A 26,569-nucleotide genomic window follows, 5' to 3' on the forward strand; every position below is an offset into this window, starting at 1 on the left:
TAGTCATGTGCCAAACAGGCAGCTCTTTGAAGTCATGCAGAAGTGGTTTAAAGCCTTCAGTACAACTTAAATGTACTAACTAGGACAATATCATTATAAAGATAAAGTTTAATATCTGAAGAACTTTAATTGTGCAAAAAAAGTTGTACTTTTTAAGCAAAAAATTCTTGTTTATGTGTCTGACTGACTTGTGGCCTTTTAAGATTTGACAAATAGAAGCTGTCAGGTTTATTAATTTATATAATCTTTTATCACAAATCACAAGTCTATCAGTAGACTTTACAAAAAATAGCCTACCAAGACCTAATTAATCACCAGTCTCAATTGTATTACAGTATGAAGCTTCAAAAAAGCACAAAATTACATCAGTGTGACGGCAAGAAAGCAACTTTAAAAACAATTCTCTAAACACACTCATGCTCCATGTTCCTGTGATTCATTGATATAATTTGGTGGTGTGCCTAAACTTGTATGAGCATCTAAAAGTAGAAGTATTTATAGTACTTTACTTAATAACAGCAATATAGACCACTTCACACAAACACACACACACACACACACACACCCTGCTCTCTCTTTTTCCACACACACACACACACACGCTGAAATGCTTTGTGTCCCATGCTTTCTTGCTTAGCGAAACACAGATTTATGAATTGCATTATTTATCATAAAACTAATCTCTTGCATGCTTGCAGCAACATGATCATATGATTCATCCTTGGGCTGTGTTGGGACTGCAAAACAGAGGCATGCCAATATGTCTGGGAAACCAGAAGGTGAAGACTTTGGGATGGAAAGGAGAACATGATCCAAGAAACGAAGGGTAGCGAAAGTTCACTGTGTGCAAAGAGTTGAAGAAAAAAGATAATACAATCGAGAAAGACTAATGTCTCTATTGCCCATGGGGGGCAAGCTTGGAGCTCTGGACAGTTTTGTGGTAACACTCAATTTATTTCCTACTTTACCATTTTTTTTAAAAACATGTATTAAGGCAAGGGCACAGTAACAGTGATGTGTTGAACACATCTTGTTAAGGCTGAGGGGAGGGGTGTTCTGCTGGCCAGCAGTTCATGGTGAGGGGAGGGGGAATTCAATACCCCCTTGATGGATAATGCTCTTAAAGTAACACATGTACAAAAATGGTAGTTTCGATGCGCACACTACATTTTTCCCTGACACTATCAATTTGAAACAGATAAACATTTAGGGGACCAACTGCGACGTGGTAAGGCTGAATCCAGCCCATAAGTGAAGTGTGTGTTTGGCACAGGCCACCGTCAGAAGACATGAACGCTGGTGACTTAGTGCTGTTTGGATCTGGAATGTCTTGTGGTTCCCAGTTCACTGCCACCACACTTAGTTGGCTCCCACTGAAGATATAATGGGTGAGAGATTTTTCCGTTGGATGTGGATAAAGAAACGGAAGGAGAGAAAAGGGGCAGTGAGGGAGTGAGAGATAAGGGAAGAGCCAGTTGATGTTCAGCATGAATAAAACCAGAAGTGGTGGGAGGAAGCTGTCAAAGGAATGCAAAAAAGGGGGATGCATAGAATTTGAAAATTTAAATAAAAGGTTAGTGGGTGAGAGAGAGAGAGAGAGAGAGAGAGAGAGAGAGAGGGAGAGCGAGAGAGAGAGAGAGAAAGAGAGAGAGAGTGAGAGAGAGAGAGAGAGAGAGAGAGAGAGTGAAATGGAGGAGTGTGAGAGTCTAAGGCAGTGTGGGCGAGGGAGTAGGAGAGCGAGAGTGGCTGGCGTTTATGGATTGCAGATGTGGCGCTATGGGGTTTTGGCAGGGGCCATGCAAGCCTGAATCCTGCACCGGCTGGGTGGCACCGGGGTGAGAGCGAGGTCACTGCACCGCAGCACACAGCCCATAAAACACTGAGAGTAGTGGGGGAGAGGAGACAGAGAATAGGCCTCAAATACTTACTAACCCAGGACTGCAGGACAGTGGGGGTGAGCAGATCACACGTTGGGTTCAAGCACGCACAGGCATACCCAAACATATGTTGAGTCAGGCCACCAATAAAGCCATAGGCTAATGTGTAAAGAGTTAGCATGAAGTGGAGAGCTGACAAGCTTATCTCAAATGTAATAAGGATGAGCCCGCTGTAGACACCTCCTCCAACCATGAAGAATCACATCTTTCCTGTTAAAAGGAAATTTTCCATCTCTGTACGCATTAATGCAAAATTTATTATAAGAGCCTTTGACATGATTTCAAATGAGAAGCAAGTTTGTTCTCTTGGGTTCATCCACCCACATCATTCCAAATCTTCCTTGGGAAGTAACAGTGGATTGTGGAATAAAGTCACTAGAAATGCTCTTGGCAAACTTAGAGATTCCCTTCTGCCGAGGAAATCACTTTCTTTAATACCCAGTACAAGTGCAGTGTTCTGATGCTGGAGGACGAACAATTCACTGCAGCAAGTTGCAGTCAGCTGCTCAGAGGGCAGTAAGCGTTCGATTGTTGACAAAGTTAAGAGCATGGCTCACAGTCTGCGCACAAAGGAATTTGAATAGCCTACCTTCTGCTTGTAATCACATTTCTTACACTTAACGCACCAATGGCGCTGGCCATCTTTAGCTAACATACTGTACATTATAGCTGGAGTGCAGAACTTTTGTCTCCCCCCTCTGGCAGTTTGAGTAATAACAATATATAGGAGAGACATAGCGACAGAGCAGCATAAAATAAAATAAAATAAAATGCAGTCCTGGGGACGGAGGAGCTCACCTGCACGCATAATGCGTCGGCACGGGAAAGTCAGACACCACAACTCCAGTATGCTGGGAAATACAGAAAGCTTTTCCTGGCGGCGATAGCCTTAATCAGCATTGTGTGGCAATGGCAATGTAACGGGTGTTCATTTTTTTGGTTTTATTTTTTACAGCAAATAGTCAAGTTGAAGTAGAATTCCCTGAAAACTCTGCAGTTGTAAAACTCACTGCAGGTCGTGTGAGTGTTAAAATTATAGCCGTTCTTTACTTTCCTTGCCTGTAGGAGGCCACATTGACACGTCATCTGCCCTTCTAAACTTCTGCTATCATGACTTTCCTATAGGTGGCACATATTGGTATATACTCATAGAGGTAGTACTTGGCTAAACAGCTCTCCCTGTAGAGACTATGCAGGTTGCCAAATGTGAAAACTACAATACAATAGTATTTAGGTGACTAAAAATACTTCAGTAAAATGCTATTATTTAAAACCGTACTTGAGTAGATCTAGTTTTTTTCAACTCTGACAAAATTGAATACTGATTTTGTTGCAGCATAAAACCAAATGACAGCACCAGTATCAAAAATAAAAATAAACTTTAACGGGCTCAAGTGTTTTTGGAAATGTGATCCTTTGTACCATTTTGCCCATAAAATCTTTTAAGGAACATCCCATGCACTCTCCTGTTTATGTAGGTGGTGCCTGACAATACTTTCGTATTAGGTCAGCTCTGTTTTTCTCTTTCTTTTTTGATATCCTTCCTTCCCTCTCTTGTTCCCCTTTTTCTCCCCCTTAGCCTGGTCCTGACTCCCTGGTTCCTGGGGCCTGGCCAAGGCGTGTGTCCCTGGAGGAGCCAGAGAGGAGATGGAGAGAGGGGGCAGCAAGGGGGTGCAGAGACCGACTCCAAAACCACAGCTGCAGCAGCCTCTCCTTCCTCCTCTCCTCTAATGCCTTCCCTCCTTGCCTGGCACCCTCCCCAGCTCTGCCATTAATCAGAGGGGATGGGCATTTTTGTGCATGTGTGTTTGTGTTTGAAGGAGAGAGATGCTGACTGTGTGAGTGGCTAACTGCGTGTTTATGTGCATCTCTGTGTGTGCTGATAGAGCGTTGGATGGGTCGGTACTCATGCTATGGAGACCAAGATCTCACACAAAGCTGCAGAGTTCACCCAGAGAACAAAAGCGGGAGGGAGGGAGGTTTACAGACAAAAAGCCTGGTGAGCACATTGGAACTGCCAGTGACTAAAAGGAAGAGGTAGACAGATGATCTGCAGAAGGTTTTTAGCATTATAGGATGAGACCAAGACATCTAAAGACGACCCAAATCTAATTTGCAACGTACTGAAATCCCTCTAATCCAGATTCTGACATTTTTGGAGAAAAGTGTTGCAACAGCACCTGCACAAGAATGTAAACTAGGCACAATAGGGAAAGTTCATGACCTGACATGTTAAAGAATTACATCAAGTTGCCTTCAAGGTGTTTGCTGTCTCTCTACTTGCCCTCCATTAGCCACTGATTATCCAGGTGGGAGTGGAAGATGAAAAAAATTCCAACCTGCTCTGCTCTCACCCCCCAACGGGCCTCCCAGAGTGCTTTTCTGCTGACATCACTGCACAGAGACCTGGCAAGCCAATCTCTCCCCTGCTCTACCATTCCCCTCTCCCTGCTTCCTGCCCTGATGATGTCACACACCATATGGTTTTCAGCAGTATCAAGCCGGAAAAGAGATTTAGTCAGTGGAGAGGAGAAGGAGAGAAAAGGAGGAGGGCTGGAACGGGGCGCAGGTCGGATACAGAAAACAAAAGGTTCGCTCTTCCCCTTGTGTGTGTACTGTGAGTGGAAGGTAGAGAGGGAGGGGAGGGGGAGGAGGTGAGGGGGCGAGAAGGGAATGGCTGCACTGTGTGAGGCTAATGAGGAGAGACCAGGGAGCAGAGACCATGCATCGGACAGCCATGTGCTGCACAGACGCCCGTTGGACTGGCCTATACACATTTTAACAGAGTCATATACTCACACTGTAGTGCAAAAGTAGGCAGGGTTAAGATAGCAAGGCCATGCTGGTAAATAAGGTTGAAGTGTGCATTACTTGAACTTCTCTGATTCAATATCAATAAAATCTTCTATGAGGTAAATAGTTTTTTTATTGCTGGTATTTGAGCTGCAATGAGTTGCCAAAAACTTAACAACAATATTTTTACATCAATGTTAACTACTTGTATGTGAAAGGGCTCGCTGGTAGTAATAAAACAACAGAGAATTATCACCCGACTCTGCAGTTCCTCAGCTTTACAAAGAGTTTTAGCATCTTTCAACTCATTGTTTTGCTTTTCTGGCTGCAACTTTACGGTTTTGGCTTAGTCTTACTGCTCTCACCACTGTCACCAGCAACATTTTTGGACACATCAAGAAGTTTCTTCAGCAAGCTCTACAAACCAACTGTTTGCTACCTGCTCATCACCAAACAGTACACAGACAGAGTTGATGACTAGCTTGTGAACACAATGGAGCATTTAACTGCTAATGAGCAGATATTTGCCTCAGGAGGAGAGTGAAAATGGGACAATATAGACGCAGTTAAAGGCAAAGATATGAGGTAAATTACAAAGTTACGAGGTCATTTACATTCATCAGGTCTCCAGAAACACAACCTTGGAAAACAGCAGTTGACACAAGCGTCTCAACAGAGGGTCCATTACCCTTCATTCTTAATAACCTTATTGTCCCTAAAATGCAAAAGAAAAATGGAAAATGTTGAACTGTAACACCAAACAGTTTGACAGCTGGGCAAACTTCATCGTCTGAAGAAAATTCTGTAAAACGATCAAAAGCTCCAGAACAGCCACTAATTGGACCTTTTAAGGTGGTTTTGTTAGCTTCTTACAGTCTTGTTGATACATACTGTAGCTAAAGAGTGCGTCCTCATCCCTCCGTTATGAAAAGTCAAACTTTCTATTTCACTTCAGTATCAAATATGACACTATTTTGCATTGCTGCACATCTTCCCAATACAATGCTGTGTTCCTCAATTGTTTTCAGCTCTCTTACCTTCATCAGGCTGGTAAATGTGGAGGTTCAACTTAATGCACCCATTGTTGGTTCAAAGGAATAGCTAAACATTTTGGAGAATATGCTTATTTGCTTCCTTGCCGAGAGATCGATACCACTTTCATGTCTGAGAGCTAAAAATAAAGCTAGAGCCAGCAGGCAATTAGCTTAGCTTAGCATAAAAAACTGTAATCAGCTCCCCGGGCTCTGGGCTTTAGAGGTCAGAGCCAGGCTAGTTGTTTCCAGTCTGTATGCTAAAGCTAAGCTAATTACCTGCTGGCTGTAGCTTCATATTCACTGTACAGACACAAACAAATAGTGATCTTCTCAATTAACTGTTGTCAAATGTATATTACCGAAAATATAAAACTATATTAAAAAATATATATTTACTTGTTTTGTAAAAAGGGTTGCCATATTTTTTGTAGGTTTTCCATTTAATATGATGTATAAGTTAACGGTTTGTAAGATAACGGCTTGGCTAGTTACTGGACGAACTGGAAATAATCTCTACCATCGTGCTGACTGTAAGATATATAGCCTGAAATATTGGCGAGGTATGAGCTTTCTAAAAAAACTGAAATTATGTTGCACTTCGACATTTTTATATGTTTAAATCAACTTTTTCTGATCTCGCACGATAATTCTCCATCACAAGCAGATGGGCAAACTAAAATAGCGACCGACGCACACAACAGCTCTGCTCATTCAAATGACATGGCTTGCACGCCCGTGCTCTAAAGCTGTCGCAGAACTGCTCATTACAATGAATTAAGAGAGGTCTGTGTGTAAATGTTGAGCCTACCGTTCAATTTTTGGTGGTGAAGGAAGTCTGAAGTTGGAGGGGGGTGTGTCTGGTATGGTGGGGCGGTCACAGCAAGCATCTGGAGATATGTGTGGCCATGTCCGATGGAAAGAAAGTAACAAAGAAAGAAAGATGATTGATGATAATGAAAGAAAGAAGAAGGAGCAAAAGGCCTTGAGTGAGCAGTTGAGAAAAGTGTGGGACATTACAGTCAGGTGGTCTGTTTCGAGGTGTTAGGATTACTTTTAGACTGTCCTGTCTACTGTCCAGTCTCGCTCCATCTCTGTGCTCGCGGACAGAAATGGAGCAATAATAACGTGATTGCAATATTCGTCACTCAAAACCTAAATTGAAACGAGGTGGTTTGGGCCTCCGAGACATGGTGACCCTGCAGCATATCTGCTCACAGATGTCTGAAAAAGTTGGCTGCAGTCATTCAGAGTATTCACCTCCTCATTGTGTTTCCATATCCAACCCACAAAGCCTCTGCAAGATATGTATCACATGTAAAACCTGCAATGCTCACACTTGGATAAATTGTGGGAAAGGTGTGTGATTTAGAGGGTGACAGCAGACTGTTAAGGGATTTAGCTGTCCAGCCTGCCTTATCTCCAGCTCTGGTTCCTCACTGAGTGTTGCTCTTTGGGGAAGAAGACATGCACAGTCTTTGGGATGGGCTCCCTGGGCTGTGTTTGGGGCTCAGCTCACAGCTTTAATTGAATCATTGCTTACAACCAGCAATTTGGAGGCTTTTTCAGTTCATTAAAAGTTCAGCGTTTCAGGTTTGCTGCGCTCCAGATTACGGTATGTTAAATTGTGTTTTGACAGGCTGAAGTTTAATGTCCAGTCTCTGGAGGCTGATTGATTAGTGAGATAAAGTTTGTCTGGAAAGACAACAGCCGTACCCAGAGAAACACAAAGCAACTGAAATTAATTTCTATAGTATCTTAAAACTTAATTAAAAACAACCCTTTCCTCCTCTTAAATATATATATATAAACTATATAAAATGTACTTTTAATGCTACATTTAACATGTCAAAACTATTTAATTTGCTTTTAACCATGCCTATCAATTCTAGGTGTGTGTTGGTGTTGCTATCAGACAATATGTCCGGTCCTCATAGCAAAATGAGCTGCCATTCTTGGCTGTAACCCCTCCTTTCGTATTGTTATAGAGGTCCCAGCAATATATGTGTAATGTGTAAAACCTAATTAAAGGCGTGTTATTTATTGTAGTTACTGCCAATTACACCAAAAACTTCACAGATTTCAGGGATGTGTTGGACTGTAATGAGCTATCATCTCAATGAAATGCATTTTGTGACAGATGTGTAATCCATCATATTTCTTGAATGCAATTCTCCACGTCAAATATTAATTATTTTCAAATAGCCTTGAAATAGAATATGCAATACATCAATATTTCAATCCAATTAAATAGACAGATTGATCTTATAATCAGGTAAATACACGTAGCAATGCAGTTTTTGGCACGGGGCAATAACCCAACCAGCCATAATTATACTGTAATTAAAGGTGTGTCAATTAAAGACAGAAAGAAATCAAGCTATGTGAAAGGCATACCCACCTGACACGCAGCATGTGTGTTTCCTCAAGTGGAAAAAACTATTTTGGAGCATGAATCGAAACATGCTGTCACATCCTTGATAGATCTATTCTCCCGCACAGCTCTGCCTACCTCTGCCTAAGAGGTTATCGACAGTTCATCAAGGGAACATGGAAGTGAGAGACAATACCTTCCTCCGCTGCGACAGGCTCTTGGGGTGGCTCGGATCACTTCAATGAAACATCAGCACCTTGAACTCGGATCATTTCGAGAGGAAGAGACCCTGCATGCTTTGTGAGATTGTCAGCTGCTGTTGTGATCAAAACAAACATAAAGAGGGTTCACTCTGTTCCGTATTTAACTGAATCACATCAACTGTGTATTAACAACCACAGTAATGGTGAAATAAATAGTTTCATCAATTTCAATCAGAGGTCTTTCAAGCACCTCAGGATGGGTAATGGAAAAATTTAAAGGGATAATCACAGACATGCCTGTCTGACATAATCTGTCCAAATACAGTTGATTAAATCATTTAAAATGTACATTTTAGAGACATTAAAGACAATTAACAGCAATGTACAGACTGGATGTGTTGTGTGCAATTGATTTCGAGACAGGGACTTTTTATTAGACGACAACATTGTTAGACTTTTTCACTTTTTGAGATATATTTGATTTTATTTCAACATTTTATGCTACTTTATACTTCTACTCCACTACATGTCTGAGGGTAATATTGTACTTCACTGCATTTGTCTGACAGCTAAAGTTATTTTCATCTTACAATTTTACACACAAAACATATAATCAAGATGAAATATGATGCATTGTTATAGACTAAATCATGCAGTGTATAAAATAGTTCAAATCAGTCCACCTCGGCACAGTGCATTATTAAGCAAACAGATTAGACGTAAAAGCATCAATAATAATCATACAACAATATAATAGTTTAGCACTTGCAGGGGTAAAAGTACCAAAAGTAAAATTACATTTACTTAAGTACATGTTGTTGCTTTTGTACTTTTTAAATGCACTTTACTTGTAATGGAGTATTTTTTATGGTGTACTGCTACTTTTACTTAAGTAAAATATCTGAATACTTCATCCCACACTGGACATTTAATTATGAATATTAGGGGTATTCATCACTAAAATCACCTGTACTCAGTTTACTTACCTTACCTAACCCTAACCCTTTGACCAGCCTTTTTATGCTGACATAAATCGTATTGAGCCTGATTTCTTGCATAAACACCGAATCCATATGGTTGATTTATAGGTTATTGCGTATTTGAGGTATTTACTATCTTTTTAATAATCCACCCAAAGTACAGTACAGTATGTCCTCCATTATAAAGCCAATGGGACTCGCTCGCACCATTGGGTGTCGCTGTGCGCGCAAAGTCTCCGCCGGCAGGTTTGGTCCGACCGGACCCCAACACAGTCTGAAGTGTCAGATAGTCTTGTTAACACGTGAAATATTCAGTGTTTGGAAGTGGGTGAAAGAAGGGAAGAACCGGGAGACAGGGGACTGCAAAATAACGAGGAAGAGAGTTTTTGAGAGAGAGCTGGACTTGGAGAAAAAGGCGGACGTCCTAATGAGGGAATGCCGAAAAGGAGAGCAGAAATACGGCCAGAGCACCAGACATGAGTCCGAGGTAAGATTGTGATACGCAGAGAGGCAGGGATGGCATTCATGTAGACTTTTGACACTGCGTCGATGAACGGCTTTAGTGGACTACTATGATGAGTTTATCCAAGCTTGAATGTACTTTCTGTCTTTTCGTTTTGGTCCGATGGTCCGGGTGTAACCTTCAGTAGGCTACAGACAACGTTTGAGCATCTGGATCACATGGACACGTCCGGCCTTAAACTCATCTGATAACAGTCACTTCGGTTTTATTTAATTTTTTTATTTAATCTTAAATCATCCAAGACGCTGGAGGTCTTTTGGAGAGGAATTTCAGTTTAATATGTAGGCGTAAAGTAAGTAATTAAAGTTACAATTGATAAAATACACATAATATAAAATGTTTTAATATGTTATGTTGATACTGCACAAGATGACAGTATAGGTTTACTGCACAATTTGTTTTTGTAAAATTAATTGGGAATCAATTATTTTAAAGACACATGTTATTTTATGGCATACAGCTGCGTTTTTAAAATAAATTATCTATAATAAGAATATTTTGACATCAATCCCCTGTGGGGAAAAACTTGACAAGTAGGTAGTTATTTAAACATGAACATAGACACTAATGTCCTTTTGTTGCCTGTTTTATGTGGACTTTTATCTGCCCATTTATAAAACACTGTACAGTGATCCTGTTCTTCAATGGGTGGGTTTCATTAACAAAAAAATAGTAATAGCAGGTGTTTCACCTGAGAGAGAGAGAGAGAGAGAGAGAGAGAGAGAGAGAGAGAGAGAGAGAGAGAGAGAGAGAGAGAGAGAGAGAGAGAGAGAAAACACTGTTCTAAGTGTTTAAAGTGGATTACCAAACCTCCTTTTAGCTATTTGTGCTCTTTAAGTGAAGCCAGGGGGCTATTTAAAGGCTCCAACTCTTCTCAGGGGGAGGTCTGCAGGGAGGGGGAGAGACACCTTCATTTAACTTTTTTTTTTTAAATCAATTGTACTTCATTAAAAGTTATACAATTAAAGAATGCCTGCTATTAATTGCAAATGCATATCATAAAAAAAAGCTAACACAAATTGTGATTGATTTTGATTTAATTTTGGCCTAAGATATGATTTTTTTGGGAGGGAGTCTAATTCCTTGATGGTCCTTAAACATGAAAAGCTTGAACAACTCTTGATGTTACCAGTTATATCCATCATTAATCTCCTCTTCAAAGTTTAAGTGGGCTGCCTGATCATAAATATGCAACACATACAATGGCTGCCTGTCTCTTTAAGACGATGTGTTGAGAAGTTCAAGTCGGGGTCACCTGAAGTTCCTGCCCTCGATTTTACCTTTTAGTTTTATTATAGACTGACATCACACGGGGCGCTAAAACACTTAAGGCGCATAGAGGCTCCATTATCATCCCGGTGCGCGTTATTGCTTCGACTCAAAAATAGCTAAAGAAATTACTAGAAAAAAAGGAGGAAACTGATGCTGGTCTAAGCACGTATTTTTTATAGGAGGGGATGAGAAAGAGGGGAGAGGAGGGGCAGAGACACACAGAGAAAGAGGGAGAGGGAGGAAAGTGGGTGGGAGGACGGACCTAAGGAGCGACAAGAAATTCATATCAATTAATAATCACAAAAAAAGAGCTGGTAGACGCGCTCGGAAAACTGGCATGGTTTTTTGGAGGCTGGCAGTTCAAAGCTGAAACGTCAGATATGACTCCTAGAGACTGCTGAGATGATCATTAAGGGAGACTTAGATCGGATGGCAAAAGACATCGGGCATGCAGGTAAGAGCTGATATGCTGCACGCGCACAGGCACCCAAACAAGAACAGGGCAAGAATGACATTTAGGTTTTTATTTATCAAACTGTGCAATGCACGCTGGCAGAGAGGAAATATGTTTTTGTTATTGACTCGTTGCAAAAATGTTAGTATTTTAAATGATCCAGCGTTTTACCTCGTTTTTATTCCAGCAGCCAATAGTTTTGATATCGACAAGGAAGGCTCCGCTGTTTCTTTTTCCCCGCATTTAATATAAGTCGGTTGAAAATGTGTATTTATTTTATTTTCAAATAATTAATCATGCATAAAACAGTCAGTTAATTTGTAAAATCCATCTGGATCAGTCTGATGTAATAGCGAATTAAGATCACCTATCGTGCTTCAAAAATCAGCAAAAATTATGGGAAAAGTTCCGAGTAGCCCACAAAACAAAACAAGTCTGTGTCACTCTGCAAAAACTGATGTTTTAACATAATAAAAAAGAAAAAGAAAAATATAAACCTTCGAGTTAAATTCTTATTATTGTTTTTGTGATTTTGAACTCAAATTGAATATACCAGTTCATCGACCTGTTTAAAGGGACCTTGAATTGCTTCAGTAATCATGTAATACATTTTAAAAGGAAGCAAAAGTAAAATCATAATCATGTCTCTAAGTCGACATTAAAAACAGGCCCATCACTGTGTAATAATGTCACTACTGAGGTCAGGCGAACACAGACACACTAAGGATATTATAGGAACATTTTGGGGATTTAGTGCATACATTTGTGGTTACCTTTATAAAAGCCGAAATTGTATATAAGTGTTTGAAAGTGCTGTTGACAGCTGTGAAGAAGAAGCAGCTGTCTGGTGCACCTTGAAGTACAATGAGCTGAACACAGGTCTGTTTCTGCGGGTGATTTAAGGCTCTTTTAGCGGAGATAAAGTGAAGGTTTAAAGTATGAGGCGCTGCAGCTCAGAGAGATGGATTCCCCCGTGATCCTGTTTTCTGTACAACATGTGTAGAATAAAAAGTGAAACAGATTAGAGACTCAGAGAAGACGCACAAAGTCAGCAGACAACTTAATGCTTTGCTTGCAACGGGACGTGAAGTTCTCCGATCACTGAACTTCAAATCTTACTCCTCGATAAACCGTAACACAGGCAAATAACAATCATACCAAACATTGAATGTAATTTCCAAATGAATGTATAGTCTGTCGATCAGGACAAGAAATTATCTAAAAAAATAACTTAAAAAAATTATTGAAAGAAAATTATTGTAATCCAAAACAAGTGACAATGTATCCCGTTAATATTAAATATCCGTGTTAATTATTACTATATCATAATGATATCTTACGTGATCAGCTGTTTAAATAAACTGCCAACTCGGTTTCCATCAAAATTAAGATGCTGTCACACTTCCGACACTATTTTATGAAATATGTGATGATTTCTGTGCGCAGAAACTGACTGACTATCCATGATGTTTGCTGACCTGACTAAAACTCGATGTATTCACCTATCATTTTTCTAACTTAAAAGTAAAACTCAGTCTCTTATTTAATGCATATTTGACTGTTGTGAGAACCAAAAATGGCAAATAAAAAAATAAGTTAAATTAAAGTGAAATAAAAGTACGTCAAAAAAAAAGTGTACACTGATCTTTTCAGTGTTGCCTCATAAATTGAACATGGACTGTATATGAACATGTTTAAATGGATTCTAAAATAAACAAGGCAATGAGCATGGGCAGCAAATTTAAATGAAATAAAATTAAATGTTAACACAACGTTTTAAGCAGATGTCTGGAGTGTTTATGTGACTGAGGCTGCATGTAGAGGAAGGAAGTTTAGTCTCCCGCTTCACTCCAAACCTCAAAAGTGACAAAACAGACAAAACACAGGCACAATGAACATTAATCTAATGCAAATAACTTAATGCCATTGCCGTAAACGTCATCACTATCAAATAAGTTTCCTCAGCATGTTGACGGGTCATTAGAATGAATGCGATCAGATGGAAACAGCCATGCATCCCATAAGGACTCAAGTAACCTTCTCTCAGGACTGTTTGTGCAACCTAGAAAAAATATTTAATTTAGCCTGTTTAACAAAACAAACTTTTCTGCAGGCTTTTAATTTGTGTTTACAGGAACATTATATGTAGCAGGCTTCTGACTTAATATCGTTGCAATCATAGATGGCTTCCTAACAGGATGCTGTGAGCTTACTCATGCCCTCAAGATCAAGAGTTTTATAAAACATGCTTTACTGTCATCTTTCACTTTTTGTCAGTAAGCTACATCAAACGCTGAGCTCAAATATTTTAAAGGGCAAGTTATAGCTTCTGAAAAGGCACATTCTGATCACAAGGAGAGAAAAGAGACTTATTGTCTTGGTGGGAAACCCACAGCCACCCTGACTGTTGTTACCACGAGACATTACTAAAACATAATTTGTTGTATGCACAGAACATTGCAGGTGCACAGAAACGTTGCTTTGTACATGAGATTGTTTTTCTTGTATCATAAGAGATTTTTCAAATTTTCAAGAATATATTGAACGTGGATTTAAATGCCACAAAAGTTCTGTAATAAAACAACGAAATCTGTCTTCATAAATTAGGATATAAAGAACGCTGCATTTTCCATTATGCTTTATGTTGCAATTGAACTGTGTCGCTTAATACGGCGCTGTAGACCGCATGCAGACGAGAATGTACACTGATTTTGTGTGTGTGAGTACACAACATGTCACCATGCTGCGCACAGTAACCAGTGACAGTAAGCTAAACACCCCTTAGTGCAATGGAGACTGCAAAAGTTCAGCACGTTGTGGAAAGTACTTGGCCTATTCCTCATATCACGCTCATTTGTAAACACGTTTGATCTGACCGACGTTGGAATTTATAGTAAAATATGACCGTTGAGTAATCAAAGCCAGACAGAAACCAGAAGTGGAAACACTTTAGATGACAACTGGGGACATGATGGAGCGTAAACCCACCTCAACCTGTCTTACCCACCTTTTTTGTTAATAGCCCTGTTTTTGTTTGTTTTTTAGATAATAATTAATAAATACCATACAAGTCATAGGTTAGCACCTTTCACATTTTTAAGAAAATATAATTTTCTTCATATTGACTACATGATCACTCGCTGGAAATCATACTTTTTCTGACTTTTCATTTTCCGTTTCATCAGGCTTTACATTTTCTTCAGCTGTTTTAGGACTGATGCTGAACACGCATTCACAAAAAGACATCGCTAAAATTGTACTGAGGAGTGACCTTCAATTTTAGGACTACCCAATTCTATCATTCTATATCTATACTTTGTGAGTCATTCTTTAAGGTTTATTCAAATACATAAATACATACTTCCCTATTCTGTGCGGAGCGTGTACACTGTATGAAATAAACAAGAAGTGAATGAGCTGGTGTCAGGAAGAACATGATCAGACGGATGACATGATATTTATTTAGTTGCTTGTTTCCCATCAGTGAGACTCAGCCCTCAGGGACTGTTTGAGACGTGTAATCTCATAAGTAAACTATCCTCAGATGCCACTGATTGAACAATACGTTGTGTATCATGCATGCAGCTGATACAGTTTATTTTAGGCTTGATGGAACAATTAGTGTTGATATTAGACTACTGCGTATGAATGTGTGTGTGTGCGTACGTGTGTGTGTGCATTAGATTTCTGGAGCTCTTCTCAACATAAAATATTGAACCATGTAATGTTGAGTCACATACCGTGCACTCAGTGTTCCTTATATGACTGGGCAGAAAGGGGAGCAATCTTTTTTTGGATGTGTCTGTCCCCCACAGGTTTTTATACCTGCTGTTCATCATACTTGTGAAACATTCATCCCTTGTTTTGTTTAAAACTCTGCACACCACTTATGGAATACTTTCAGGAAGCCAGCAAGTTACAAAATATTTATCTGCTGTTCTCTGAATTTTGTTCTTTCTTTCTTTTTTGCTCGCTGCAGAGGAAGTGAATGCAAATACTTGAATTTCTGATAATGAGAAAACCATTGCGACCGTTCACCTTTTGCAAAAGTTCACTTCTACTAAGTGCTGTTCATGTGCACTTCCCACAAATAAGTTCTGTGCTCTGTATGTTCCAGCAAATGGAATCTATGAATTAAACATAAATATGCAAACTGTAACTGTTATTATGAATATGCATAAAAATGCAACTTAATAAAGTGATGTGTTGTGTTTCAAAAGAAAATCTGTGATAATGAATGAATGTTTCTGTATTTCTTCTAAATGATCTTTAAAGACTTCTTATATTCTAAGAGTAATGAAACCTTTTGGAACCTCTCAAATATATTTTAATATAGTCTGATGTGTAAATCATCATGTTTCAAAGATTCCTTTTATAAAATACATCAATTCTTACCGTACAGAAAATGACACATTAATTGTGTTTTTGTGTATGGAAATGCTGACTGCTGCATGATGTTTTACAGATATCTGTTGTTGCAGGTGGCGGACTGAAGACGATGCTGGATGCCATGGAAGTTCCAAGTCATGCTAGGGATCTCCTCCTGCAGCTCAACAGCCAACGAACCAAAGGCTTCCTGTGTGATGTTATCATTGTGGTGCAGAACGCCCTCTTCAGAGCTCATAAGAACATTCTGGCTGCCAGCAGCCTCTACTTGAAATCTTTGGTGGTCCATGACAATCTCATTAACCTCGACCACGAGATGGTGAGTCCAGGGGTCTTCAGGGTCATTCTGGACTACATCTACACAGGCCGCCTCAGCGAGGGAGACCCCACTTCTCCCACTGAACCCAATCTAGGGGCTGTCTTGGCAGCAGCCAGCTACCTTCAGCTGCTTGACTTAGTGGCTTTGTGCAAAAAGAAGCTGAAAAGAAATGGCAAGTACCCTCCCCGCCCAGGTCCTGCATTTCTGCCTTACCCAAAGATGGGGCCCAATAGTATGGGTTTAGGGAGTGGTGGCAGGTATAGGATTTCTACTCCTGTCATTCAGTCCTGCCCTCCAGGAGGAATTTTGAACAGCCATGTAACCCGGGTATCACCACTAGAGGAGCTAGTTCCCCATCGACTAGCCATCCATGCTGGGGAGCTGTATGCTCCCACCTCCATCCAAGGCTGTCAGGTGTTCCCGTCCCTGCAGTCAGCTCTGCCCGCACAGCTTGGGCGCTCAGTCCACTCTGAGAGGAACTGCTCCCCCAACCACGGCCTTGATCTGTCCAAGAAAAGCCCCAACTCTCAGCACACACCCTCTCAATCCCATCTGGCAAACACTCACAATGATGAGGAGCGAGACGGGACTCTGAGTGGACGCACCAGTCCCATGCAGGTGATGAATGGAAGGGCCTTCCCATCAGAAAAAATGGAGTCGAACGACCAGACTAGCTCCGTCACTCCTCCACCATTCCCACATCTCAACCAGCCTCTTGGCTCACACCTCCCCCACCTGCATCGCTCAAGCAGAGATCGCTACCCATGCCCCCCCAGCCCTGACACCCCCACAGGCAGAGAGGCAGGCAGAGATATGGGCAACATCTACCGCTGGGTGAAACATGAGCCACTGTCATACACAGCTGAAGATGAAGATGAGGATGAGGATGAGGAGGAAGGGGGCGAAAATGGAGACCAGCATCATAACCACCACAAGGCCGGGGAAGAGAGCGAAGGAGCTGACGACAAGAGCGGGTCAGGCACAGAGGAGACAGGCAGCAGTGAAGGCCGCCCATCCCCTTCTGGACCAATGGGGAGGTTCCACATGCCGTATGAGCCAGAGAGCTTCGGGGACAATCTGTATGTCTGCATTCCCTGTGACAAAGGCTTCCCGAGCTCAGAGCAGCTCAATGCACACGTGGAGACACACACGGAAGAAGAACTGTACTGCAACTCTGGCGGGGAGATGGGAAACAGCAATAACAGCAGCACCAAACACATGAGCAGTAATACAAACGGCTATGGGACCCTTAACAGCAGCAACAGTTTGAACAGTCTATCCCACCTGGAGACCAAGTCCAGCCAGGGGCTGAATTCAGGGGGGATCGGGGAGATGATCCGGCCCTACCGCTGTTCCTCCTGCGAAAAGTCCTACAAAGATCCAGCCACTCTGCGCCAGCATGAGAAGACCCACTGGCTGACCCGGCCTTACCCCTGCAGCATCTGTGGCAAGAAGTTCACGCAGCGTGGCACCATGACGCGCCACATGCGTAGCCACCTGGGCCTTAAACCTTTTGCTTGCGACTCCTGTGGCATGCGCTTCACCCGCCAATACCGCCTCACCGAGCACATGCGCATCCACTCGGGGGAGAAGCCCTATGAATGTCAGGTGTGCGGAGGAAAGTTCGCTCAACAGCGCAACCTCATCAGCCACATGAAGATGCACAGCAGCGGAGGAAGTTCAGGGGGCCTGACCACAGATGGGAAACTGAAGCTGGACTTTGCTGAGGGCATCTATCCTCTGAGTAAATATGCAGCAGAGCATCTGGGGCTGAAGCAGGAGAAGGCCAATGAGCTTCTCATTCAAGCTCAGCAGCAACTGGTAGCTGATGTTAAGGTCATGGAAAGCCTCTACCCGCTGTCCAAACTGGCCGCAGAGCACCTGGGCCTCACACATGACAAGATGGATGTCCTGGTCCAATCCCTCCCCCCGCCTCTCTCTGACGCCCGCACCATTGATCGCTACTCACCCAGCTAAGAGCACATGACCTGTATAAATAGCAGCCACCAATAGGTCTGTGTGCACACACAACTTGCAGTATTCTAAAGCCATTCACCTCAACTCAATATCTCCTCTGCACCTCAGACTCAGGCCAAAAGGAATTGGTCTGCTCGAGCACACCAAAGTGTGTAGACTGTAAGTGCCTTTTATGCATCTAATGTATCTTAAAGTCCTCCTTCATAAAGGAGCTCTGTGCTATCCTGTGGCCAAGTGAAACTTACTCAAAGAAGTACAGTATGTATGTACAGTTTATGCAAACAAACATTTAAAAAAAAAAAAATACATCCATTGAGCCAAAGTGACAAATTGAAAACCAAAATGAAATTGTTTTATTTATTTTTGTATAATGGTGAAATCCAAAGAGAAACTGTTGCAAGGAAATGTTGCAATCTGACCCTAAACCTGTGTACTATTAAGTATCACCTGTGTACAACAAATGAAAAGCACATAAGGACAAGATTCAGGGTTTCGGTCCAGACCTGAGCAGAACTTTTACCAAATAAATAAGCCAACTCTTCTGGACTTTAAAGTAATGGGAGGATATTTTTTTTCCTTTTTTTTTTTCCTTTTTCTGTTTTTGGGGTACTGGACAATTTATGTATCTCACTCTCTAAGCTTATCCAAATAATGTTCCTGCTTCCCAAGTCGCGAAGAAATGACACAACGATAAGAGGAATGGCTTCAGCATTTCGACAAAGTCTCCTCTGTCTTATTTTCTCCACATTTTTAAAAGTAATTCACTCCCCCACATATCTTTGCGGCTAAAGACTCATGCTATGTGACAGTAATGGTAGCTTAATCAGCTTTACACTCAGCGTTCTTGAGCTAAAACTTCCTTTGCATTTTGACTAACATCCCATAGCTTTCAGTTGTTATTGCGATGCAGTAAGCACAGCCCTGTGATCTCATAACTGGGACATGATTGCACATACCCAACTGTTGACACACTAGTCCCTGTTCATGAAGAGTGTAGCTTCATCTCATGGTGTAGACTAAGCATGGGTGTTGCCTCTGACATTTGCAATTATGGAAGCAGGGACTAGGTCAAAATTAATAACACAGAAATCTGTCATTTACTGTCAAGAGCAATTATTACATTCACAGCAGCCTGATGATTAATTGCGCAGCGACTGAAGTCAGATGCCGCGTTGACGCTCCACTGTCCGACCTCTCTCCCCTGCAGTCTGTTGTCTGGGAGCCCTGCTACTGTTGACAGGCCAAAGTGAGTGCTGTACTCAGCCCTTTGCCTTAGAAGTGTTCCGATCCACTCACCACACACACATAGCAGGCTGCTAATCTGTCCGTGATATGAACATAAGAAGGGGTTTGTGGGTCTTCCCTGGAAGCCAGCGGGTGAACAGCACACCCCAGCTGCTGTGCCTCAGTAATCCCTGTGAAATCTCACTTTCTCCTGGACAATTCCCACTGCTCGCCGGCATGATGTCCCATTTCATGCCTGCCATCTTACCCTCTGATCCACTTATTAACATCATATCCGAGCCTAGCAAATGTCTCCCGGCCTCGCCTCCCTTCCCCGCTGGTATCAAACGCGGAAACAAAGAATGACATATTTCTGTTTTGGCTGACCAGCAGTTCCTCCAGCTTGAAAACAAAAGAGCACTTAAAGGTCGCGGGTTGACGGCACATTTTTTGTCTTTAAAATGTTTATTCCAAAGAACATGCTGGCCTTTTCTTTTTCTATTTTTACTGGTCCTTGATTCAGATTAGAAATGTCTGACCACTATAGTGCCAATGCCAACCTCAGTGGGTGAATGTGAAGACTAAAGCCATAAATACACTGTGATAGACGTAGTGAATCTTAAAGGCTTAAAAAGAAAAAAACACAGAGACAATGTGCCTGACTTTTGGGATTGTTTTAAAAGAAAATGTACCAATAATTTAAGGGTTCTTCTCTGTAGCATATGATCATATCAAACATGTTGTTTTCTGTCACTTATTTTTCTTTATCTTGATTTGAGCTGAAAGCAGCGCACGTGAAACTGGTGCTTACCTCAGGACTGAACCCAGCATGGGGACGCTAAGCTTTACTAAACCTTCGAATTACAATGTCAACACACACACTTTTACACAGACACACACACACTTTTTTATTTTCTTATTAACAGGGCAATTGTCTTGTGTTAAACCTGTGGTTATTTCTGTGTTTATACATTTCTTGTTACAGTTTTATGGTGGAGAGATAACATGTGATATTAACAATTTTTTTGTTTTTATTTTTACTATGCGGTATACATTTTCTATTGTGTTGTCCTCAAAGAGGCTTGTGCCGGTCTGACCAATTCCTTTGTTATAACATAAGGCAAAGTCATTTTGGTAGAATCTTAACTGGCTGTTTGTGATTTTCCGAACCACACTTTAGCGAGCATTGATTTCAACCCCACATACGCTAAGTCTAGGATTTGGAAATGTCTCCGCAAGACATGATGTATTCTCAGTACTTCCCTAAATAAACGAGCAGTGATTTTGAAAACTATGAAAGTATGAAAGTATGAAAAGTATGAAAACGTGCCTTGTGTTGTTTGACACCTTTTCTCCAGAGGTTAGTAAACTTTTAATGACGATAGTTAGACTGAGGTTGTACATACACACAGAAAGCCAGCTTGTTTTTTGATGGTGCTTTAAGTTTTAGGAACTCTTTTGTTTAGCTCAGTAACAAAAAAAAAAGAAAGTATAGCTGAAATGAAACATTAGTAACAGTGCAAACTTGCTCCACAAGCATGTGCATACGTGTTAAAAATGTATGAAGAGGCGGATGTCAGTCGTGGGAATTTCAGTCCCCTCACTCCTTCTCATTCACTAGCTTAAATGAAAATCTGTCTCCTGCCTTACACCATTAAAATAACACAGCACGTTTCCACTGTCACTTCAAATCTGTGCAGGAGGGAAGAGCAAGATAATGACTGAACATTTCTTTAGGATGTGCACTGTTTGAAATTTGCTTAATTGCATTACTGTGTATGACAGACAGAGGTGGAGGGTTGTGTATCTATAGAAAGGGGAAGCGTTTGCTTGTCTGTTTGTATGTCCCTATGTGATTCGGGCGTATGAAGGTCTGTTAATGCATGTCCTGGGAATAGGGTTGGTGTGAAGGAGAAGAGCTGAGGAGCAGGAAGTGAACTTTTGGCTGGTGTGTTGTGTTGAGCAGGATGTGCCGTGTGTTTCTGCTCAGAGGCAGATAGAGAGACGGAGAATGGGGAGGGAGAGGAGCAGGGAGAGCGCAGCAGGGTGGACGCGAGCCATTGTCTCAGTATGAAAGCCTGTTCGTACTTCTAAAACTCTCCATTCAGAAAACAAGGAGACTGTATCTTCTCTTTTCCTTCCCCTTTTTGCTCCTTGGGAATAGACCTCTGCGCAGTATCACGGTGATACAATATCATGTTCTTTCAAGGGCTGTGTGGCGAGGAAGCCATTCTGACATTTGGTTACAATTTGAGGATGTTGTGAATAAAATAGTTTGGCATCATTCTAGGGCGCGGGAAATCATTACAATATTTTTTCCATATTATGTTGATACCATAAAAAGAATTGGGGCAGGGTTGGTCAATATGAAGAGCCTAGAAACTGTAATGTAAATCATGATTAAAAAAACGGGCAGTTTTTTTATTGCTCTGTGGTTAATTCAATTAGTAAAATTACAAGAGTCTTGTTTCAATTTTCTGGTGTAGCCACTCACCCCCTTGGGCTTTTATGCCATACGCCTTTGTTAATTTTATTTATATGACACACCAACCCAGAAAACCACCAGCAGTGGTTTAGATGAAGATGTTTTTAAAGCAATAAAATTAGCCATTTAAAACAATTTATTAGTTACATCAATTGATATAATAAAAATGAATGAATGCAAATATAAATGAGTGCAGTAAGACGATCCACCAACTACGAGATGTGGGTTGTTCATTTTATTAAATTTTTAGGCCACTTCATTCCTTTCTAATGTTATGGCAACCATCCCAGGCCCGTAAATTTAATAACACTAACAATACAGAAGTAAAAACCGTCTGCATGAGTACCAGTAGCCTTGTGTAGATCAAAAAGGGTTTAGGTTTAATGTTAAAAAATGCAAAGTATGCCTTTAAGCTTTCTACCAGCGGCAGCGGGCCGAGGTCACCTTTGTGACTCCGACCGGCTGAATAACCCTGATCTGCAATTATACCGCCATTTGACATTTATTCTATTTCACGATGTGTGCCAAAAGGACTGAAGCACTTAGCAGACATTGCAGATGCTCAAAACAAAACTGAGCGTCAATCTTTGTAGTTTCCACGGGTTGCACTGTCGAGCTAAGCTTCTGACCAACTTTGACTTTGCCTTGTTGTGAAAGCCATTGTATGTGTGGCTAATCTTGAGAGCGCAGTGCAGACATGCCACTATTGTCCAGTGTACATATTTCTTTTTATGTGGACTCATGTTTAAATGTAAGCTAGAGCCAAATAATATCAATAATCAAGCCTTTTTTTGGCGTTGAAACCAAAAACGGACTCTTAAATCAACCAATACAAATGTGCCTTCATTATAACAAACGTTGATGATTCTGCAATAACTTGTACGCGTGTATTGCTGTGTGTGTGAGTGTGTAGGTGTGCTAAAGTGTCCACGTAGTGCACCTGCCCATCTACATGTCTTAACTCCTTTCCCACAGTGTAGCTGGGTGAAGTACAAGAGAGAGATTTGACACTTGCAAGAGTCTTTGTTACAAGCAGCTGCTTTAGATTTATTTCCCCGAACTGCACTTTTCTGGAAAAATCATTGTATTGTGATTTTTTATTACTCTTGTGATCCCCTAGAAGTCCCACAATTGCCTTTTCCTCTGGCACTTTGCTTTCCTCCGCTTTCCTCCTTTTCCTCCCTTCAGTGCAGAGCTTGGCCTCACTCGTTCACCGCCCTTGTTACCTCGAAGCACAGCTTCCCTCCTCACCTCTCCCTGTCCCTTCTCTCTTCTTACACTCAACACAAACCGCTGACCCACAGCGCCCGCTGCCTCCCTCCTCTCCTGTGATCCACTTACTTCCAGCTGTTTTTCATGCTGAAGAAGACAGTTGTCTAAATGTTTACGTGAAGAGCTACTTTCTTTTTCTATAAGCCCTGATCAATTTCCAAGATGAACTTTGTGGCATGTGTTAAAATACAGCAGATGACGGGCCAAATAAAAAGAGTCTGACATCGTTATTGTATTCTGATCCTCAAGCCAAGAAACGGCTTACAAAGGGAGATTAAAGACAGCATATCGTTGTAGAGGAAATGCAGAATAATGTGAGGGGAAATGTTCAGGGGAAAATATGCTCAGAAAGATGCCAGTAAAGTAAACATGTATGAAATTGCACAATTGAGCCGGGCCTCGGCTGCACCCGCCAAGTCATGCACTGAGATGGAGAGAACAAGTAAGGGAGAGGGGTTGAGAGGAAAAGAAGCAGAAACAGAGGAAGAAATTGCTTGTGCTTGATAGTCATAATAACCTTCAGTAAATAACAAAGAAAAGCTGGTTGCTTTGGGAGTCTCTTCACCTCTTCCCCTCCCACTTCTTTCTGTTCTTACTCTATTTCATTTCCCTCTTTAAGGAAATTGTCTTGAGAGGAAATTAAGTTTTTTTTTCCTTTTTCATTGTTGATTGCTGCAGGTCATTGTCAAGGTTTTTTCTAAATGTTAATGTGCATGTCAGCGTACCCTCAGAGATGTCATCCTTTTTCCAGACCTAACAATTATCACCCAATCAGCACACGACCCACAGTAGGCTCTTTGTAGTCGGATAGGGAAGAGGCTTCTGGCTGCCCGTGTCGTCTTCCATCTGTTAGACTTGGACCTCTGTTTCTGCCTCTACCTTGAACATGTACAAGACAGACTAAGTGGTCTTTGGCTTGAATCTTTTCGTTTACAGTGTACAACTTCTGCTCCAGAAGTTTAAATTAAAAGACAAACAAAGAACAAGGACAAAACAAGCAGGAATTTGGAAGAGCAAAAGCTGGTCAAGGGGAAATATTTGATTGTATATCTCACACACATGCACACGCACACGCACACACACACACACACACACACACACACACACACACACACACACACACACACACACACACACACACACACACACACACACACACACAGCTGCATGGCAGGCTGCTGCTCACGAGTAGGTCAGATTTAATTAGGTTTCCCTGCTCCGTTTGGAGTGTCGCTTCTTGTAGAAAAAGCCATTATTAAAGAAAAGGTGATTCCACTGACGGCTTCCATCCAACACACACTAAAACCTGTGCCAAAATGTTACAGAGCCTCAGGGTCCTCACACACACATGTACTCAAGGACACACACACACGCAAAAACATCTATTCTGGTTTTAGGGAAAAGGTTATGTATAGAAATGATGGATTATGATCTAATGAAGATCACTGTGATGTTTTGAGGTGGTTGTACCCGACTGGTTGTGGTTAACGGATAAGAAAGTTCAGCAGTAACATGGACTGCCACGCAGACTGTAGTAGCTGCGGATAGATGGAAAAAATACATGACAGAATACATACATCACAAATCTACAATGGAAATGAGATTTTTCAGTGGAACACAGGATCTTATTTCAGCAGGCATGTCTGTGAAACATCAATAATGTCCAGTGTTTTGTTTTGTGGTTTTACAAGAGTTTATACCATAAAAACAGTTAAAAGCAATACATTAAACCAAACAGTATTTTTGCATTTTCTGCATTTCATTGTCAATATTGATATTACTTTACTTGCTTTAGTGAAATGAATGTATTTATTGCATGTCAAAATGTTTTATAGTTAATTTGTGTAAATTTCAATTGTGGGTTTTTATAATAATTTCATGTAATTATGGTGTCTTGATAAAATCATGTCGATAAGGCTTTTATTTTTTTAAAAGCCAATGTGAAAAATGTCATGTTTGTTTTGTTTGTCACTATATTCAAAATCAACTTGGCAATAAAGTGGATTGCATAACGGATTTACATGAAAACGTGTCGTTATTTAATTTAACTAGAGTTTTTTTGCACGTCCAATTCAAATACAAATATTTATACATTAATATAAATTTCTATTAGACAAAACATTCAACATTATTTCAGATATGTGATTTATATTTTCTTAAATTTAATAACACTCAAAATCTTCCACATCAAACCTTAAGCATTAAACCAGTACAGAAACCATTTCTGTTTTTGACACATTTATTGTGCATGATATGGGTTTCACATAAAAAGAAAAATATGAGACAAAAGACCACGATCAAGACCATTTCACAGCGTCGATGACCGCAAAAGCGAGCAACTTCTGTTCATTTTCCTATAATACATTCGCCTTCAAGTCTATATCCTCCCATATGGAGACACGAGTGCCTCATTTAAGACAGAGAATTTCAAATGAATCTCATACATCACACACAGTCCACATGCAACAATGAACAGATCCATTACTCTGTCAGCAGGAGCAAAAGGCACACACACACACACACACACACACGCACACACACACACACACACGCACACACACACACACACACACACACACACACACACACACACACACACACACACACACTTTTCCACTGTGTGAAAATCACCTTATTATCACCAGCACATAAGAAATCATAGTGCCTTCCAGATGTTTGATATGAATCAAGCAACTTGCCACAAATTACGTCTCGACATTAAACAAATTAGCATTTCTCTCAGGTGCAGTAAATCATCAACATTCATGAACTAGAGGCGCTTCCTGAGAGATCATAGCACCAGGTGTAATGAAATAAAATATCTTCCGCTTTATGCTGTTTGAACAGTGGGTGAAAACAGCACAACATTCATCACATGTCTTAGTTCATTCGGTTTCAGGCTCAGTTTTTTTTTTGTTAAAGGAAAATTCCAGTTTATTAGAACGGGGGCTTTTTTTTCATAGTTGTGGCCATCATAGTGTGTCTATTATCAAAACTCAAAGTCCACTTACTGACTTTTTCCGAAGCGTTCAAGCTGCGCCTCTAAGGACAGGAATAACTTATCATGATCTTATCTATCGGTTATGAAAACATTTTGCTCACTAAATTTACTGCAGAGGAATATGGCAAAAACACCACAATGAAACACAAGACGATCAGTCAAGTTATAAACAAGCCAAATAATAAGACAGATTATCTAAACCAATTTATTTAGTGCTAAATGAGTGTTCAGTCAGAATAATTGCCTTGCGTTGGTGGGGGCGTATTTCTTCAGGTACTGGTGTGACATGAATTACGATCCAGGAAGTCTAGTTTGAGTAATGCGTTGAAAGGCTTATC

At 40.9% G+C, this 26,569-nt stretch overlaps 1 protein-coding gene across 4 annotated transcripts; it reads left to right on the forward strand.

The window, feature by feature from the left end:
• Nucleotides 1-9,650: 9,650 nt before the first annotated feature.
• hic1 (hypermethylated in cancer 1) lies at nt 9,651-25,246 on the forward strand. 4 transcript variants are annotated; one of them, XM_029445974.1, is made up of 2 exons: nt 9,651-9,805; nt 16,033-25,246. In XM_029445974.1, the coding sequence occupies exons 1-2, from the start codon at nt 9,746-9,748 to the stop codon at nt 18,247-18,249; spliced, it is 2,277 nt and encodes a 758-aa protein (XP_029301834.1). In that variant the 5' UTR covers nt 9,651-9,745; the 3' UTR covers nt 18,250-25,246. The 4 variants fall into 4 exon arrangements, with proteins under 4 accessions (XP_029301834.1, XP_029301838.1, XP_029301837.1 ...); XM_029445978.1 differs by having other exon boundaries at nt 9,704-9,805; nt 16,049-25,246; XM_029445977.1 differs by lacking the exon at nt 9,651-9,805 and adding an exon at nt 11,435-11,567.
• The last annotated feature ends 1,323 nt before the right edge of the window (nt 25,247-26,569 follow it).

The sequence above is a fragment of the Cottoperca gobio genome, chromosome 13, assembly GCF_900634415.1.
Source record: "Cottoperca gobio chromosome 13, fCotGob3.1, whole genome shotgun sequence".
In the NCBI taxonomy this organism is placed as follows: Eukaryota; Metazoa; Chordata; class Actinopteri; order Perciformes; family Bovichtidae; genus Cottoperca; species Cottoperca gobio.

Excerpts from the sequence above, each read along its gene's own strand:
- hic1 (XM_029445974.1), top strand. The coding sequence starts at position 9,746 with ATGAGGGAATGCCGAAAAGGAGAGCAGAAATACGGCCAGAGCACCAGA. Across the intron at positions 9,806-16,032 it reads GCACCAGACATGAGTCCGAG|ATATCTGTTGTTGCAGGTGG; the intron begins GTAAGATTGTGA and ends GATGTTTTACAG.